Source organism: Aotus nancymaae, unplaced genomic scaffold (assembly GCF_030222135.1).
Source record: "Aotus nancymaae isolate 86718 unplaced genomic scaffold, 86718_ANA_hifiasm-v0.15.2.pri h1tg000059l, whole genome shotgun sequence".
NCBI classification, from domain to species: domain Eukaryota; kingdom Metazoa; phylum Chordata; class Mammalia; order Primates; family Aotidae; genus Aotus; species Aotus nancymaae.
In genome coordinates this window covers 66,705,079-66,724,342 of record NW_026988473.1, presented here as the reverse complement: position 1 = coordinate 66,724,342, position 19,264 = coordinate 66,705,079, and the positions used below count along the sequence as shown (strand labels likewise).

At 37.7% G+C, this 19,264-nt stretch overlaps 1 protein-coding gene across 2 annotated transcripts in view; it reads right to left on the bottom strand.

The window, feature by feature from the left end:
• The window catches only part of DDIAS (DNA damage induced apoptosis suppressor), a 33,258-nt gene that overhangs the window by 7,252 nt on the left and 6,742 nt on the right, over positions 1-19,264 (bottom strand). For both annotated transcript variants that reach the window (XM_064365586.1, XM_012469569.2), the window contains exons 2-3: positions 12,057-12,180; positions 10,616-10,744 (exon numbers count right to left, since the gene is read on the bottom strand). In XM_064365586.1, the coding sequence (XP_064221656.1) occupies positions 10,616-10,728 (113 nt within the window). In that variant the 5' untranslated portion in view covers positions 10,729-10,744; positions 12,057-12,180. The remainder of the gene's footprint in view (positions 1-10,615; positions 10,745-12,056; positions 12,181-19,264) is intronic.

Here is a 19,264-nt window from a genome sequence, read left to right as displayed (position 1 = left end):
GTCACTTATACTGTTTCCTTCTTTTCTAGTTTGCAATGTATTGTAACTCTGATTTCCATCTTTCATGTTCTTAATTCCCCCCCAAGTTATGTTAACTTTATTTAATAGACAGAATAGTATCAAAATTTTTTTGAAATAGAACAAGAACCTAAAAACATCTTATGGTAATGGCTAATACTAGAACTTTGCTTTTTCTTCAGGTTGCTAAAGATTTTAAAAAAGAGTGGCAAAATGCAAACAGAAAGCAATGTGAAAGATGGTTGGATAAATCTGATTGTTGCCAGATAGCCACTAGGGGGAGTCCAAAATCTGTAGCTCTCAAAAGTGACTCACCTTTATTACATCTGTGTTATCATTTTTCTGCCATACTGAGGATGAATCTGTACCAACTCATTCATAGAATCCTACACAAATCTGCTGGAGTTTGTGCTGTAGGTTAGCCATATAATAAATTAAAGGTAACTGACTTACTAGGGTATAAAACCCCATTAGTACCAAATTGTAGTGAAATGAACTGTTTAAAATATTTATTGGAAGTTCTTTAAAGGCTATGCAATAACAATGCATACAGGTTTAATGTAAAATTCCTAGCAAAACTTAGACTAATTAATATGCATTAGCATTAAATTTAAAAATGTTTTCAACATACATTATTTCATTTTTATAGGTAAAATTTACACATAGGGAAATTTGAATTTTTATCTGAGAAGACAAAGTTGGTAAATTTATGACCCAAACCCAAGGCTGTGAACTCCTATCATGAAGTTCTGATATTATGATATGATATTATGATATGATAACTATGAGACCAAATGGTTAAAATAAAGAACTGCTTGCAAAGACAGTATCAATAATAGCCTCAAAAAACTATGTCTATTAGTGTTAATACATTTACATATTAAACTATATACACTTTTACAAAGTACATTTGTATAATGAAGATATTTATTTATATAGCTTCCTCTAACCCTTTTAGGAATGATGGTGGACTGAAATAAATGTTAGTATGGTGTAATACAGATTAAAGCTTCTTAAACATTAATGCGTATACAAATCACCCGGAGATCTTGTCAAAATGAAGATTCTGATTCAGGAAAGCTGGGATGAGGCCCAAGATCCTGCATTTTTAATACACTCCTAGGTGATGCTGATGCAGATGTACCTTAGGCCATACTTTGAGGAACAAGGGTATAGACAACACATTCACATCACCATCCCCTGATTTAACTTCTAGAGGCACCCCTATTTCTAAAATGTAATTTGTTACAGAATAACAGTTTTCAAACTTTTTGGTTTTGCACTCCTTTATACTCTTAAAAAAATTATTGAGAATACCAAAGAGCTTCTGTTTATGTGAATAATATCTATATATTTTTCAATTTAAAAATATTTACTTGGGCCGGGTGTGGTGGCTCACACTTGTAATCCCAGCACTTTGGAAGGGTGTGGCAGGCAGATCGCTCAAGCTCAGAAGTTCGAGACCAGCCTGGGAAACATGGCAAAACTGCATCTCTACAAAAAATACAAAAATTAACCAGCACAGTGGCACGTGCCTACAGTCCTAGTTACTTGGGAGACTGAGGTGGGAGGAATGCTTGAGCCCAGGAGGCAGAGGTTATGGTGAGCTACGATAGTGCCACTGAACTCCAGTCTGGGTGACAGAGCTGGACCATGTCTCAAAAAAAAAAAAAAAAAGTCCTCGCCAAATATTGTATATATTCAAGGTATACAACATGATCACTTGAAATACATATTCACTGTGTAATGATTACCATGGTCAAATTATTTAACACATCATCCGTTACCACTCATGCTGTACTTTAGATCCACAGAATTTACTTGTTCATCTTATATTTGTCTATATATATATTTTTGGTTTGTTTTGAGACAGGGTCTCACCTCACTCTGCTGCCCAGGCTGGAGTGCAGTGGTGTTATCATAGCTTACTGTAACCTCAAAGTCCTGGGCTCAAGAGATCCTCCTCCCTCAGCCTTCTGAGCAGCTGGGACCACAGGCACGTGCCACCATGTTGGCTAATTTTCAATTTTTTTTGTATAAATGGGGGGTCTCATTATGTTGCCCAGACTAGTCTTGAACTCCAAGGCTTAAGTGATTCTCTTGTCTCAGCCTCCCAAAGTGTTGAGATTACAGGCGTGAGTCACCACACCTGGCCTCTATCTCTATTTCTCATGAAACGAGAAATTAAACGAAAGTGAGAAATTAAAACTGAGAAATCTAAAAAATATTTATTAATTAATTAAAAAAACAGACCCATTACATGGTTAACATAAAAACATATTTTTATGAAAAATAATTGTTTTTCAAATTTTAAAAATTAGTAAGAAGAGACCAACATTGTTTTACATTTTGCAAATCTCTTTAGCGTCTGATTTCATAAAAAGACAGCTGGATTCTCGTATCTGCTTCTCTGTTCAATCTGTTGTGATATTACATGTCATGTAGCCTCTGGGAAACTCCATTATGCACTCATGAGAGGCTCAGAGTGAAAAGGCAAACAATGCCTTAGAATTATGAAAACAGATTTGAGCTCAAGGAGCCTCTGAAAGTATCTATCTGAAATAATAGCTGTAATTTGCTATCTTTTTTGTTTGATACCAGTTAAAATACCAAGTTTCATTTGTTTATTTTAAAATTTTTATTTATTTGTTTTTTTGAGATAGGGTCTTGCTTTGTTGCCCAGGCTGGAGTACGATGGTATGATCTCAGCTCACTGCAGCCTTGACCTCTTGGGCCCAAGCGATCCTCCCACCTCAGCCTCCTGAGCAGCTGGGACTACAGGCATATGCCATGCTGCCTGGCTAATTTTGTTTATTTTTGGTAGAGGATAGGTCTCACTATGTTTTCCAGGCTGGTCTCAAACTTTTGACTCAAGCATTCCTCCTATCTTGGCCTCCCAAAGTGCTGGGATTATAGGTGTGAGCTACTGAGCCCAGCCTAATTTTTTATTTTTGTAGAAATGGGGTCTCACTACATTGCCCAGGCTGGTCTCAAACTCCTGGACTCGAGCAATCCTCCCATCTTGGCCTCCTAAAGTGCTGAGATTACAGGCGTGAGCTGCCATGTCCAGCCTTATTTGTTTATTTTTCTAGAGTACTTATATATAGCCCAGATGTGGAAGAATTAGTGAGATAAGTAATCCTTAATGTTTTCTTGGTCTTAAAAACATTTAAAAATCTGATGAAAGAAATGGAGTCATTTTCTTTCCCCAGAAAACATATATGAACACAATATTCTACATATTTTGGGGACTGGAGGATTCATACATACCTGTAATGTAACCACAGATTCCAGTTTAAGGATATTCTGACTATATGATTATATAACATCCCTTTCCAAGTTTATAGACCCAGATTAAATATACACAAAGTAATCAGACATATTTTAAAAAACATATCTCTTAACACTTCCATATATCACTTTTCTCACAAAAGAAGAAAACTGATCTATTTGTGTGAAATTAAATTTGACTTGCTTAAGTACATGATATAAGCTTTTTGGGTAGTTGGGAATAGGGGAGTGGATAGGGAGTCTCTGATTGATGAGTCCTATTTTAACTAGGAAAAGAAAGTTATCAGAGATGGATTTCTAGGCTAAAAGGGATTATGGGTCCCATTAGTCACCAAGAAGGGCAATTTCTATCTGTTTGGGCTGGATGGATAGCTTGTCTGTGTAACTAAATCCTTTCTCTTGTTTATAATTTTTGGGAGTGTACAGATATATACTATTGTGTGTGTATGTGTAGTTATTGCTTCATATGAAGGATCAAACTAACTCTGCACACATATATTTTTATAGATGTATATCTATGTCTGTATATTTATATAATGAAATCCGCTTTCAAATGAAATTTAACCTGGAACACTAATATAAGGATGAGAACAGAGATCTTGTTGAAACTAATGTGGGGGCCCTGGAGTTCTACCTACTACTCAGTACTATGCATTATTATTACTCTAATCCCATCTCCCTCCAGAAGCACTTCCATGGAGCCCCAAGGCTCTGCAGAATACCTATGGATTGAAAACGACCACTGATCTTATCTTGGAGGTTAAGAAAATAAAAAAGTTAATTCCATAAAGCACAAAATACTTATTATAATTATAGTCACTAAGGATTTCAGGTTCAAAGAAAATATTTAGGGAGTGGCTTCTTTGTTCTTCAGCATCTCTAAGATCTTTTGCAAAGGTAAAGAGCATGGAACTCCTCTGTCATAAACTTGCTGTGCTATAGCAATGGGGAAATGAACATGAGCAATTTCTGTTTCCTATGTTGGCTTACAACTGATTCCAAGTATGAAAAAGGGAAAGCAAAAACAACACAAGAAAAGATAAGCACCAGGATTTAGATCATCATGGCGGATGGGAGGCAGAACTAGATTGCAGCCCCGACTCAAATGGACAGAGCAGCATGTGGAGGCTCATGTCATGGATATTAGCTCCAGAACAACTGCAAGAACAAGCCAGGAATCCCAAGAAGACCCACAGACCCTTTTAAGGAAGTGGACTGCTCCTGTAGGACCGAGGAGACACCCCAAATACCATGCTGATATCCATGGCTGAGAGACCCATAGACGGTTCACATCACAGGATTCTGTGCAGACAACCCCCCAGCACTAGCCCTGAGCCAGCTAGAGTTGCTGGATGGCTAAACCCAGAAAAGAGATAACAATCACTGCAGCTCGGCTCACAGGAAGCCACATCCATAGGAAAAGGGGGAGAGTATTACATCAAGGCAATGTCCCATGGGACAAAAGAATCTGAACAACAGCCTTCAGCCCTAGACCTTGCCTCTGACAGAGCCTACCCAAATGAGAAGGAACCAGAAAATCAACTCTGGTAATACGACAAAACAAGGCTCTTTAACATCTCCAAAAAAAATCACACTAGCTCACCGCAATCGATCCAAACCAGTAAGAAATCCCTGATATTACCTGAAAAGAATTCAGAAGGCTAGTTATTAAACTAAGTAGAGAGTTACCAAAGAAAGGCAAAGCCCAATGCAAGGAAATCCAAAAAATGATACAAGAAGCGAAGGGAGAAGTATTCAAGGAAATAGCATCAAGAAAAACAATCACTTCAGGAAACATTGGACACACTTATAGAAATGCAAAATGCTCTGGAAAGTCTCAGCAATATAATTGAACAAGTAGAAGAAAGAAATTCAGACCTCGAAGACAAGATCTTGGAATTAACCCAATCCAGCAAACACAAAAAAGAAAGAATAAGAAAATAAAATGAACAAAGCCTCCAAGAAGTCTGAGATTATGTTAAATGGCCAAACCTAAGAATAATCGATGTTTCTGAGGAACAAGATAAATCTAAAAGTTTGTAAAACATATTTGGGGGAATAACTGAGGAAAACTTCCTTGGCCTTGCTAGAGACCTAGACATCCAAATACAGGAACACAAAAAACATTCGGGAAATTCATCACAAAAAGATCATCACGTAGCAACATTGTCATCAGGTTATCTAAAGTTAAGATGAAGGAAAGAATCTTAGGAGTTGTGAGACAAAAGCACTAGGTAACCTATAAAGGAAAACCTATGAGATTAACAGCAAGATTGCTCAGCAGAAACCCTACAAGGTAGAAGGGATTAGGGCCCTATCAGCCTCCTCAAAAAAACAATTATCAGCCAAGAAATTTGTATCCAGTGAAACTAAGCATCATGTAAGAGGAAAGATAGTTTTTTTCAGACAGACAAATGCTGAGAGAATTTGCCACTACCAAGCCACCACTATAATAACTGCTAGGCCAGGTACAGTGGCTCACGCCTGTAATTCTAGCACTTTGGGAGGCTGAGGCAGGTGGATCACCTGAGGTCAGGAGTTCGAGATCAGTCTGGCCAACATGGTGAAACCCCATCTCTACTAAAAATACAAAAATTAGCTGGATGTGATGGCAGACACCTGTAATCCCAGCTACTCAGGAGGCTGAGGCAGGAGAATCGCTTGAACCCAGGGGTGGAGGTTGCAGTGAGCCGACATTGCACCACTTCACCCCAGCCTGGGCGAAAAAGAGAAACTCCATAAAAAAACAAACAAACAAAAACATTAAAAGGAGTTCTAAATCTTGAAACAAATCCTGAAAACACATCAAAAATAGAATCTCTTTAAGGCATAAATCACACAAGACCTATAAAACAAAAATACAATTTAAAAAGCAAAAACAAAACAAAAAAATCCAAGGTACACAGGCAACAAATAGCACCATGAATGCAATGGTACCTCAAATCTCAATACTAACATTGAATGTAAATGGCACAGATGCTCCACTTAAAAGATACAGAACAGCAGAATGGGTAAGAACTCACCAACCAACTATCTGGTGCCTTTCAGGGGACTCACCTAACACATAAGGATTCACATAATCTTCAAGTAAAGTAAAGGAGTGGGAAAAGGCATTTCACGCAAATGGATACCAAAAGCAAGCAGGGGTAGCTATTCTAATATCAGACAAAACAAACTTTAAAGCAACAGCAGTTAAAGGAGACAAAGGACATTATATAATGATAAAAGGCCTTGTGCAACAGGAAAATATCACAATCCTAAACATATATGCACCTAACACTGGGGCTCCCAAATTTATAAAACAATTACTAATAGACCTAAGAAATGAGATAGACAGCAACATAATAATAGTGGGGGACTTCAATACTACACTGACAGCACTAGACAGGTCATCACGACAGAAAGTCAACAAAGAAAAAATGGATTTAAACTATGCCTTGGAACAAATGAACTTAACATATATACCAGAAATTTCATCCAACGACTGCAGATACACATTCTAGTCAACAGTGCATGGAACTTTCTCCAAGACAGACCATATGGAAGGCCATAAAACGAGCCTCAATAAATTTAAGAAAACTGAAATTATATCAAGCATTTTCTCAGACCACAGCGAAATAAAACTGGAAGTCAACTCCAAAAGGAGCCTTCAAAAACATGCATATACATGGAAATTAAATAACGTGCTCCTGAATGATCATTGGGTCAAAAATGAAATCAAGATGGAAATTAGAAAATTCTTCGAACTGAACGACAATAATGACACAACCTATCAGAACCTCTGGGATACAGCAAGGGTAGTGCTAAGAGGAAAATTCACAGCCCTAAATACCTACATCAAAAAGACTGAAGGAGCACAAACTGACATTCTAAGGTCACACCTCAAGGAACTAGTGGAACAAGAACAAACCAAACCCAAATCCAGCAGAAGAAAGGAAATAACCAAGATCAAAGCAGCACTAAATGGAATTGAAACAAACAAACAAACAATAAAAAAATGCAAAAGATAAATGAAAACAAAAACCTGGCTCTTTGAAAAGATAAAATTGATACACCATTAGCAAGATTAATCAAGAAAAGAAGAGAGAAAATCCAAAAACCTCATAAAGAAACAAAATGGAAGATATTACAACTGACACCACTGAGATACAAAAGATCATTCAAGGTCACTATGAACACTTTTACACAAACTAGAAAACCTAGAAGAGATGGATTAATTCCTGGAAAAATACAATCCTCCTAGCTTAAATCAGGAAGAACTGAATACCCTGAACAGATCAATAACAAGCAGCAAGATTGAAATGGCAATTAAAAAATTACCACCAAGAGCAAAAAAGTCCAGGACTATATGGATTCACAGCAGAATTCCACCAGACATTCAAAGAAGAATTGGTACCAATCCTTTCGACACTATTACACAAGATAATGAAAGAGAGAACCCTCTCTAATTCATTCCATGAAGCCAGCATCACTTTAATACCAAAATCAGGAAACGACATAACCAAAAAAGACAACTACAGCCTGATATCCCTAATAAACACAGATGCTAAAATCCTTAACAAAATACTGCCTAACTTAATCCAACAACATATCAAAAAGATAATCTACTATGATTAAGTCGGTTTCATACCAGGGATGCAGGGACAGTTTAACATACACAAGTCAATAACCATGATATACCACATAAACAGAATTTTAAAAACAAAAATCACATAATCATCTCAGTAGATGCAGAAAAAGCATTTGACAAAATCCAGCATCCCTTTATGATTAAAACTCTCAGCAAAATTGGCATACAAGGGACAAACCTCAATGTAATAACAGCCATCTATGATAAGCCCACAGCCAACATAACACTGAGTGGGGAAAAGTTGAAAGCAGTCCCTCTGAGAACTGGAACAAGATAAGGATGCCCACTCTCACCACTCCTCTTCAACATAGTACTGGAAGTCCTAGCCAATGCCATCAGACAAGGGAAAGAAAGAAAGGGCATCTAAATTGATAAAGAGGAAGTCAAACTGTCACTGTTAGCTGATGATATGATTGTTTACCTCGAAAATCCTAAACACATTCCCTCAGTAGTATATGCAGAAAACAGGTTATATTCTCACAGACTATGTTTCCACAGGCAAGGACTATGTGCCATGGGTTTTATATTCTGAAAACGTCCAGTCACAAGTCCTTTCCCAGGGCATTTTAAGCTCTAAGAAAGAGAGGGGAAGGTATCATTCTGAATACACATTCCACTGCTAATTTGGAAGTAATATGGTGATTATGAAGGTAAACAGAATTCCGATTGTTTAGGCTTGAATATGTTTCTGCTCCTAACTAGCTGGCTGTGTGATGATTTGTGGTAAGCTTCAGTTGTCTCCTTTAAAGGTTGGCATTAACAATAGCATTCACTTCATAGGACTGTTGTATTAAAAGACAGAATGTCCAAAAAGCTCCTAGCACAGTGCCTACTGTACAGTAAACACTCACTAATGTTATCTGTTGATAATACCAGTCTAAATAAGTAACAATGGCATTATTGTTCAACCTAAATTTTTGTTGCAGATTATCTTTAAAATAAATGACTGAAGAGTTTAAAAAAGATTTTATATTTATATATTATTGATGATGTATCAGACAATGTTCTAGGCATGTTATGTATATTAATTCATTTAATCCTTACAAGAACCCTATGAAGCAGATATCACTTTCTGAGCCATTTTGAGGCTCAGATAATTAAAATGACTTGCCTGAGGCCACACAGCTATAATAGGCAGGGTTGTGATTTGAACCAGGCAATCTTTTCCAGAGAATTATGCTTTTAATCATGATAATATACTGTAATAAGGTAAAGTATACTTATAATAGACTATAATAATAATAGCTACCATTTTGGAAATCCTAATATATGTTATATATTAGAATATTTTGGTGCATTATGTTTAACTTTACAATAATCCCATATTGTGGGTACCATTATCCCATTTTACAAATGAGTAATTAGACTCACAGAAGTTAAATATCTTGCCCTAAGTCACATAATGAGTGCCAGAGCCTACATGCAAGTCTGTTGTGTTCTCTGAAGCTTGAAATTGTTCCATTACAGTAAGTCCTCACTTAATGTCAGTGATAGGTTCTTGGATACTGTGACTTAAAGCAAAACTACTTATAGCAGGTTCTCAAATAATGTTATTATAACGTTGATGAGAAAAAAATTAGTTTAATTATACATCATTCTGCTTAAAGTTGGGGTGTCTAAGAATCCGACAACATTAATTAAGGACAGTATACCACACTGCTTCTAAGTATAGATCCTGATGAAAGGCAAGTAGCTCATCAGTTTTAGTTGTTTGAAATGACAGGCAGGAAAGTGAAAACGGGTGAGCCTAAGGCAATCTAAACACTATAATACCATCACTTATTCATTCATTTAACGAACATTTGTTGAATATTTTCTATGAACCAAGCCCTAGGAGGGATGCCAAGGATTTAATGATGAATAACACAAACAGGGTCTTTCTCTTAGAGCTTATAAATGAGTACTTGAAAGAGTGACTTAATAAAGGAACAGTGTAATAACTACTTCAAGGATTACTTAGAGTCTAGATGTGAGTTAGAACTGCCAATCCCTTTCTGCCTCCCCATTCAATGCTAACTAGACAAAAAAACTAGTTAGGAATATTGCTGGCACACTACTATTTCCTAAATACTTCTAGCTACTTATTAGGTATTCTTATCTTCTCTTCCATGCAGAGAGACAGTGTTCTGGAGAAACTTCAAATCTAACCTCTCACTTCTACTCTATAAAGATCAGAGGAAGATTTTAGGCTCTCAGATATAGTTGACTTGTATCTGAGCATGATAATAAAGAATTGTATGTCAAATACCTTTCTAGTTGCTAAAGGATAGATATTACTATAACATAGTCCCTGGTCTCAAGGAGTTTATTTATTTATACTAAAAACTATTCTGTGGATCATGCAAAAATAAACAAACAATAAACAAAAGCCTCCTATATTATTCCCAGGGATATCCCAGAAATGGATGATGTTTTGTACCAATATTGGGACTTACTCTCTGATAAGTTATTTTTCTTCCTTGAGCCAGGTATTTATCAAAGGACTTGACAGTAACTTAAAACTTTTCTCTAATAATAGAGGATTAGCAGTGAAATCTGTTCTGGGATTTACAGAAGAACCAACCCATGAGAGAATCTGATGTCCTGGTTTGGTAAATTTGGTCGTTGCCCTTGAGCCACAGGAAATCTACAGTGTGCACTTATTTTTCCTCTCTCACTTACAGACTTTATTTTTACCTTTTGGAGACTACAATTATCCTAGACAAGCACTTGTGACATGATGGATATATAAAACTCGAGTTCTGGAGAGCAAGTACTGAGGCAAGAAGAAATTTTCTTCTTCTATTCATGTGTTCACACTGTGGCCTGCAAAACAAAATAGCCATTGAGATGACTGGCAAATCGTTCATTGTAGTGCATATTCATTTCTTAGAAAAACCACTTAACCTCCATGGCTAAGCTAACAGATGTCATTTGTTTCACTTTCAAAGTAAAGGTGGTGCTAATGTATTAGATAATTTTTTTCTGCTTAAAATATTAATAGGAAGAAAATCAGATTTAAAACAGAGTGGCTTAAGCAAATTCTTATATCCTGTTTCTTAATAAATGCTCCACTCCAGAAATTCAGGAAAGATGTCATTTAACTTGTTTCACACCTTTACAAAAAGATACAAAACTTGTGCCTACCATCAATATGAAGGAAATTACAGGTTGAACATCTTCAATCAAGTCCAAAACTCAGAATCTGAAATATTTTGAGTGCTGCCATGATGGCACAAAGCAAAATTCCACACATAAGTACTTAACGCAAACTTTGTTTCATGCACTAAATTATTAAAAGTATTGTGGCCAGGTACGGGGGCTCATGCCTGTAATCCCAGCACTGTGGGAGGCTGAAGTGGGCAGATCACCTGAGGTCAGGAGTTCGAGACCAGCCTGGCCAACATGGTGAAACCCCCATGTCTACCAAAAATACAAAAATTAGCCAGGCACGGTGGTAAGCACCTGTAATACCAGCTACTTGGGAGGCTGAGGCAGGAGAATTGCTTGAAACTGGGAGGCAGAGGTTGCAGTGAGCCAAGATTGCACCACAGCACTCCAGCCTCGGGAACAAGAACAAAACTGTCTCAAAAAAAAAAAAAAAAAAAGAGTATTGTATAAAATTACCTTCAGGTTATGTATATAAGATGTACATGAAATAGACAAAATTTATGTTTAGACTTGGGTCCCATTCCTAAGATATCTCATTAATTATATGCAAATATTCCAAAATCCAAAATTCACAACACTTCTGGACCCAGAAATTTCAGATAAGGTATATTCAATCGGTACATGAACTTACATGAAACCTTTAAAGAACTAAATTGGTGGAAATGGTTTTTTTTTAGCTGAAATATTGCTTTATTAGATTTCAATGTGCTCATTTTATAAATCTTGAGAAAAAACAGAAAAAGCAAAATGTTACATGTCAAAGGATAACTCAGAGTGTTTTAATATTCTTGTATAAAACACATCAAGAAGGCCAGGTGTGGTGCTCATGTCTGTAATCTCAGCACTCTGGGAGACTGAGGTGGGAGGATCACTTCAGCCCAGGAGTCCGAGACGAGCCTGGGAAACATAGGGAGACACTGTCTCTACAAAAAATATAAGAGAATTAGCTGAGTGTGGTGGCACATACCTGTAGTACCAGCTACTCTGGAGGCTAAGGCAGGAAGATCACTTGATCCCAGGGGGATCAAGGCCACAGTGAGCTATGATTCATCATGGCACTCTAGCCTGTGTAACAGAGCAAGATTCTATCTCTAAAAAACAAACAGACAAAAAAAAATCAGAGAAGTAAAATAATAAAATACAGACATATCTCCTTTTATTATACTTCACTTTATTATGCTTCACAAATATTGCATTTTTTTACAAATGGAAGGTTTATGGCAATCCTGTGCCAAGCGAACCCATTTTTCCAACAGCATGTGCTCACTTTCCATCTGTCACATTTTGGTAATTCTCACAATATTTCAAAAGTTTTCATTTTTATTATATCTGACGGTGACTTATGATCAGTGATCTTTGATGTTACTATTGTAATTGTTTTGGGGTGCCACAGACTGCACCTGTATAAGACGAATGTAATCTATAAATATATGTTCTGACTGCCCCACCATCTCTCACCCTCTTGTTGGGTCTCCCTATTCTGAGATGGAACAATATTGAAATTAGGCCAGTTATTAACCCTCCGATGACTAAGTGTTCAGGTAAAAGGAAGAGTCACATGTCTTTCGTTTTAAAACAAAATAAAAGTTAAGGTTAGTGAGGAAAGCATGTTGAAAGCTGAGATAGGCCAAAAATTAGGTTTCTTGTGCCAAACAGCAAAGTTGTGAATGCAAAGAAAATGTTATTGAAGGAAATTAAAAGTGCTACTCCAGTGAACACATAAATAAGAGTGTAAAAGAGCCTTATTGTTGATACGGAGAAAGTTTTAGTGGTCTCGCTAGAGGATCAAACCAGCCACAACATTCCCTTAAATCAAAACCTAATCCAGAGTAAGACCCTAACGCTCTTCGATTCTATGAGGGCTGAGAGAGATGAGGAAGCTGCAGAAAAAATGCTTGAAGATAGCAGAGGTTAGTTCTTGAAGTTCAGGAAAAGAAGCCGTCTCCAAAACATAATCCCTAACTTGCTGCAAGGTAAAGCAGCAAGTACCGATGCAGAAGCTGCAGCAAGTTATCCAAAGATCTAGTTAAGATAACTGATGAAGGTGGCTACACTGAACAATAGATTTTAAATGTAGACAAAATCGCCTTATATGGGAGGAAGATGACATCTAGGACTTTCATAGCTAGAGAAGTCAGTGCCTGGTTTCAAGGCTTCAAAGAACAGGCTAACTTTCTTGTTAGAGGCAAATGCAGCTGGTGACTCTATATTGAAGCCGGTGCTCATTTGCCATTCCAATAATCCTCTGGCCCTTAAGGATTACACTAATTCTACTCTGCCTGTGCTCTAGAAATGGAAGAATAAAGCCTAGATGACAGCACATCTGTTTATAGCATGATTTACTAAATATTTTAAGCCCACAATTGGGACCTATTGCTCAGAAAAAAAGATTTATTTCAAAATATTACTGCTCATTGACAACACACCCGGTTACCCAAGAGTGCCGATGGAGATTACACAAGGAGACTGATGTTGTTTTCATGCCTGTTAACACATCCGTTCTATACACATGGATCAAGGAGTCATTTTGACTTTCAAGTCTTACTATTGCAGAAACACATTTCTTAAAGCCATAGCTACCATTTATGCTGCTTCTAATGGATCTGGGCAAAGTAAGTTGAAAATCTTCTGGAAAATTTCCAGATGCTAATAAGAACATTCATGATTTATGGGAGGAAGTCAAAATATCAACACTAATTGGAGTTTGGAAGAAGTTGATTCCAGTCCTCATGGATGACTTTGAGGGGTTCAGGCCTTTAGTGGAGGAAGTGACTGCTGATTTAGTGGAAATAGCAAGAGACCTAGCATTAGAAGTGGAGCCTGAAGATGTGACTCAATTGCTGCAATCTCAAGATAAGGCATGAACTTATGAGGAGTTGCTTTTTTGGATAAATAGAGTAGTTTCTTGATATGGAATCCACTCCTGGTGAGGATGCTGTGAACACTGTTGAAATGACAACAAAGGATTTAGAATATTCCATAAGCTTAGCTGATAAGCAGTGGCAGGGTCTGAGAAGATTGACTCCAATTCTGAAAGACATTCCACTGTGCGTAAAATGCTATCAAACAGCATTACATGGTATAGAAAATCTTTTGTGAAAGGAAGAGTCAATCAATGCAGCAAACTTCATTGTTGTCTTATTTTAAGAAATTGCCTCAGTTACCCCAACCTTCAGCAACCACCACTCCGAGCAGTCAGCAACCATCAACACTGAGGCAAGACCCTCCACTACAAAAAATTGACGCATTGAAGGCTCAGATAATTATTAACATTTTTAAATAATAAAGTATTTTTAATTAAAATATGTATTTTTTAGACATAATGCTATTGCATACTTAGTAGACTATAGTGTAAATATAACTTTTATTAATATATGCACTGGGAAACCAAAAATTTGTGTGACTTGCTTTACCGCAATATTTGCCTTATTGCAGTGGTCAGAAACCCAATCTACAATATCTCCGAGGTATGCCTGTAGCAATGTTCCCTCTTTATTTTCTTTGTAAAAATTCAGCTTAAGCAACATGGTGAGACCTCATTTCTCTAAAAAAAAAACCAAAAAACAATTATGCAGGCATGATGGTATGAGCTTGTGGTCCCAGCTACTTGGGAGGCTGAGGTGGGAGGATCGCTTGAACCCAGGAGGTGAAGACTGCAGTGAGCCATGTTTATGCCACTGCACTCCAGTCTGGGTGACAGAGTGAGACTTTTTCTTAAAAAACAAAAAAACTCAAAATTAAAAGATTGGTCTGTGGCTGGGTGCAGTAGGTAGCTCATGTCTATAATCCCAGCACTTTGGGAGGCCCAGATCACCTGAGGTCAGGAGTTTGAGACCAGCCTCGCCAAAATGGTGAAATCCTGTCTCTCCCAAAAATATAAAAAACTAGCCAGGTGTGATGGCACGGGCCTGTAATCCCAGCTGCTCAGGAGGCTGAGGCAGGACAATCACTTGAACCCGGGAGGTGGAGGTTGCGGTGAGCTGAGATCATGCCACACTGCACTCCAGCCTGGGTGACACAGTAAGACTCTGTCTCAAAAAAATAAGGTTGGTTTGTTTACTAATTTTTTAAATGGATTAGGTTATTTATAGCATAAAATACTTGCTTTAAAACAAAGGTCTTTGTAATTGTTTGAGATAAAGCTGTATCAAGAAACTTTCATTTGTAAACACATGGCAAAAGTTTTCAATTTCTGAAAATGAGTGATACTGTTTTTGATACTGGCATGAGCAAATTCTGACAGACTTGAGGTCACTGGTTTTAAAATAATAGAATCTTTTCAGTATAGTACTCCATAAAGATGATCAGAAATGTAGAAATGTGGTGACTATGGAAGGGAGATGTTAAAGTGATACTAATCCTGATAGTCAACCAAAACAACATTTCTATAAAAATAAAATCTTTGCACCTAAGGTAATAAGAAAAAAATTTGCAAAGATGAAAGATAAATAATTTACATAAATCACTGATCTGTGCTATTAAAAGGAGCACAGAAAAGAAAAAGCTAATCCTAATTTTTTGCTATTCCTGTTGGGACTCTTATGTATACATTAGTAAGGTTCTGCCACAAGCAGATCACATATTCCTAGATTTGGTTGTCACCTTAGGCTACATGGCAATCTCTAAGGACACGGTAGGATAGGTAATATAGATACAAAGGAAAGGCAGAAAGAAGGATAAAAGAAAACTGCCATTATGAGTGCTAAAACCTCAAATTCCTTGCCATTGCAACTGTCAAAAGACAAAATTACAACAATTTTGTGAAAGATCTTAATCGGCTTTATTTATGATTCTATCAGAGAAGTTTGAACAAAAGCAACTCCGTCTTGTCTACAGGCTGGGTAAAATGAAGCTGAGATTTACTGGGCTGCATTCCCAGATGGTTAAGGCATTTGAAGTCACCAGATGAGACATGAGGTTGGCATAAGATACAGGTCATAAAGACCTTGTTGATAAAACAGGTTGCAGTAAAGAAGCTGGCTAAAACCCACCAAAACCAAGATGGTGACACAGAGGGACCTCTGGTTGTCCTCAATGCTACACTCCCACCAGTGCCATGACAGTTTACAAATGCCAGCTGTCAGGTCAGGAAGTTACCCTATATGGTCTAAAAAGGGAAAGCATGAGTAATCCAACCCTTGTTTAAAATATTATCAAGAAATAACCATAAAAATGGGCAACCAGCAGCCCTTGAGGCTGCTCTATATCTTTTATCCCTTTACTTTCCTAATAAACTTGCTCTCACTTCATAGACTTGCCCTGAATTCTTTCTTGTGCAAGATCCAAGAACCCTTTCGGGGGGGTCTGGATTGGGGCCTCTTTCCGGTAACAATTCTAGAACTGGGAAATACTTTATTCTGTAAAATAGAATAAATGTCCCAGGGGGCTGAGCAGAGAAGTTTGGTTTTATAGACAGAGAAGAGCTGAAGAAAGTAGAAACAAAGAACGAAAAGCAGTTTGGTCATTTCAAAGTTACTTTCTTCCTAAAGTAGGAACAGAGAAACAGAAAAATATAGGAATAACTGGTTAACATAAGGCTACTTTTTGTTATAAGCATCAAAGTTTATTTCTCTCTCCTAAGTTCTAGGAAGGTCAGATAACAATGTAGTTTTGATTTGGTGAGGTGGAACTTTGAAGCATAAATGACTCCATTTTGATTTTTAGTCTGGTCCACTGGGGTGTAGTGCAGGAGCTTAGTACAAAACAAAGACCTCTAATCCAAGATGGCCGATCACTAGCAGCTCGGGATTGTAGCTCCCAGAGAAAGCGCAGAGAACGAGAGGACACCACACTTTCAGACGAATTTTTGTTGCCCATGGACTGGAAGATTCCCAGTGGAGGAGCCCCATGGGTCACCAGGGCAACTCTTGTGGCCGGTGTGGTGGTTTTGCCGGCTCCCCGGCGTGGCGGTTCTTGGTGCAGAATAAACGGGACTGGGTTCCCTTTTGGCTGATGTTTGGAGCTCTGGGAAGGCAGAGTCGCCCATTTACCTGATTGAAGAAGGGACTCAAGAGGGAAGCCAGACTGGAGATTCCCGGGCAGAAAAGCACCACGAATCTTAATGCTGCTGTTTTGGCCGGCGCAGTGCAACAAGTTGGACGTCCACTCAGAGACCTAATTTGGAAGTAGGCAATTATAAAGACAACAGGTGGATGAACTCACAATGATGGGAAGAAACCAGCGTAAAAAGGCTGAGAATACCCAAGATCAGAATGCCTTTCTACAGGGGATCACAGTTCCTCATCAACAAGAGAACAAGGCCTGATGGAGAACGAGTGCGTTCCATGAACAGATTCAGGCTTCAGAAAGTGGATAATAAGGAACTTTAGTGAGCTAAAAGAACATGTTCTAGCCCAATGTAAAGAAACTAAGAACTTTGAAAAAAGGTTTGACGAAATGCTAATGAGAATAGACAACTTAGGAATATAAGTGAATTAATGGAACTGAAGAACACAATACGAGAACTTCACGAAGTATGCACAGGTTTTAACAGTCAAACTGATCAAGCAGAAGAAAGGATATCAGAGGTCGAAGACCAACTTAAGGAAATGAAACGAGAAGACAAGATTAGAGAAGAAAGAGTAAAAAGGAATGAGCAAAGTCTCCAAGAAATATGGGACTATGTGAAAAGACCTAATTTACGATTGATAGGTATACCTGAATGTCATGAAGAGAATGAATCCAAGTTGGAAAATATTCTTCAGGATATTATTCAGGAAAACTTGCCTAATCTAGTAAGGCAGGACAATACTCAACTCCAGCTAATCCAGAGAACACCACAAAGATATTCCTCAAGTAGAGCAACTCCAAGAGAGACCTAGGCTCCCGCACAATAATAGTGGGAGATTTTGACACCACATTGTTAATATTCGACGGATCAATGACATAGAAAATTAATAGGAACATCTATGATTTAAACTTAGACCTGGAATAAGTAAACTTAGTGAATATTTATAGAATTCTCCACCCTAGGTCCACAGAACATACATTTTTCTCAGTATTATATTACACCTATTTTGAAAGTGACTACATAATTGGAAGTAAATCACTCTTCAGCATTTGCATAGCATTTCACAGACTTAAATGAAATATTGGTTGGCTGTTTGTTTGATATTTTCTTCCTTTATTCCTTCCTGTCTCTGTTGTTAAGCACAATTATTGGCATAAAAGAGGTTTTTAATACCTATTTTTAGATTGCATTCCAGCCCGGGCAATAGAGCAAGAATCCTGTTCTCTCTCCCCCTTTTTCTTTCTCTTTCTTTCTTTCTCTCATTAAAAAAAACAAAACAAAACAAAACAAAACAAACAAACAAACAAAACAAAGACCTCCTATAACTTTTAGTTAACACAACAAATGATGTTATGTCAAAAAATGTACCTTCCTTCCACATCTCTAAAACCTAATTTAGGGTGGGGTATAGTATGGTGGTACATCCACCTGTGATTTAGGGGAGCTAAAAGAACATAAAGCTCACTCCCGAAGATGCTGTCTCTTACCTGCTTAAAATCCTGCTGTTTAGAATGAAGTCTCAATATCTCATAATGATCTGTGCAGCCCTGGGTCATCTAGATCTTGCCAATCCCTGATCTCACTTTGTACTACTCTCCTCCTTAATTACTGTATTTTAAGCCATGCTGGCCTTCTTTTCTGCTCCTCAAGCATACCAAACAATTTTCCTTCTTAGGGTTTTGTGCTTACTGTTCTCTTTACCTAGGATATTCTTCCCTTAGGTCTTGGAATAGTTGGTTCTTTACCATCCTTCAATCTTTAAAGTTATCCCCTCAGAGAGTCCCACTTTAGTCCAAGAAGACTCCTCCTTTCTCTTAGTTTCTATGGCACCACCTGTTTTATCCTTTGTGGTACTATTCATGCTGGAGAGTCATCCTATATATGTCTTTGCTTACTTATTTTTGTTTATTCTACCCACCATTAGCCTGAGTTTCATAAAGACAGGGACCTAGTCCATCCTGTTCTCTACAGTGCTCAGCACATACTAAGTTTACAATAAATAGTTATTGAATGGGGCCAGGTGTAATGGATCAGGCCTGCAACCCCAACACTTTGGGAGGCTGAAGTGGGATTGCTTGAGCCCAGGAGATTGAGACCAGCCAGGGCAACACAGCGAGACCTCATCTCTACAAATAAGAATAAAAAAAATTAGCTGGCCATGGTGG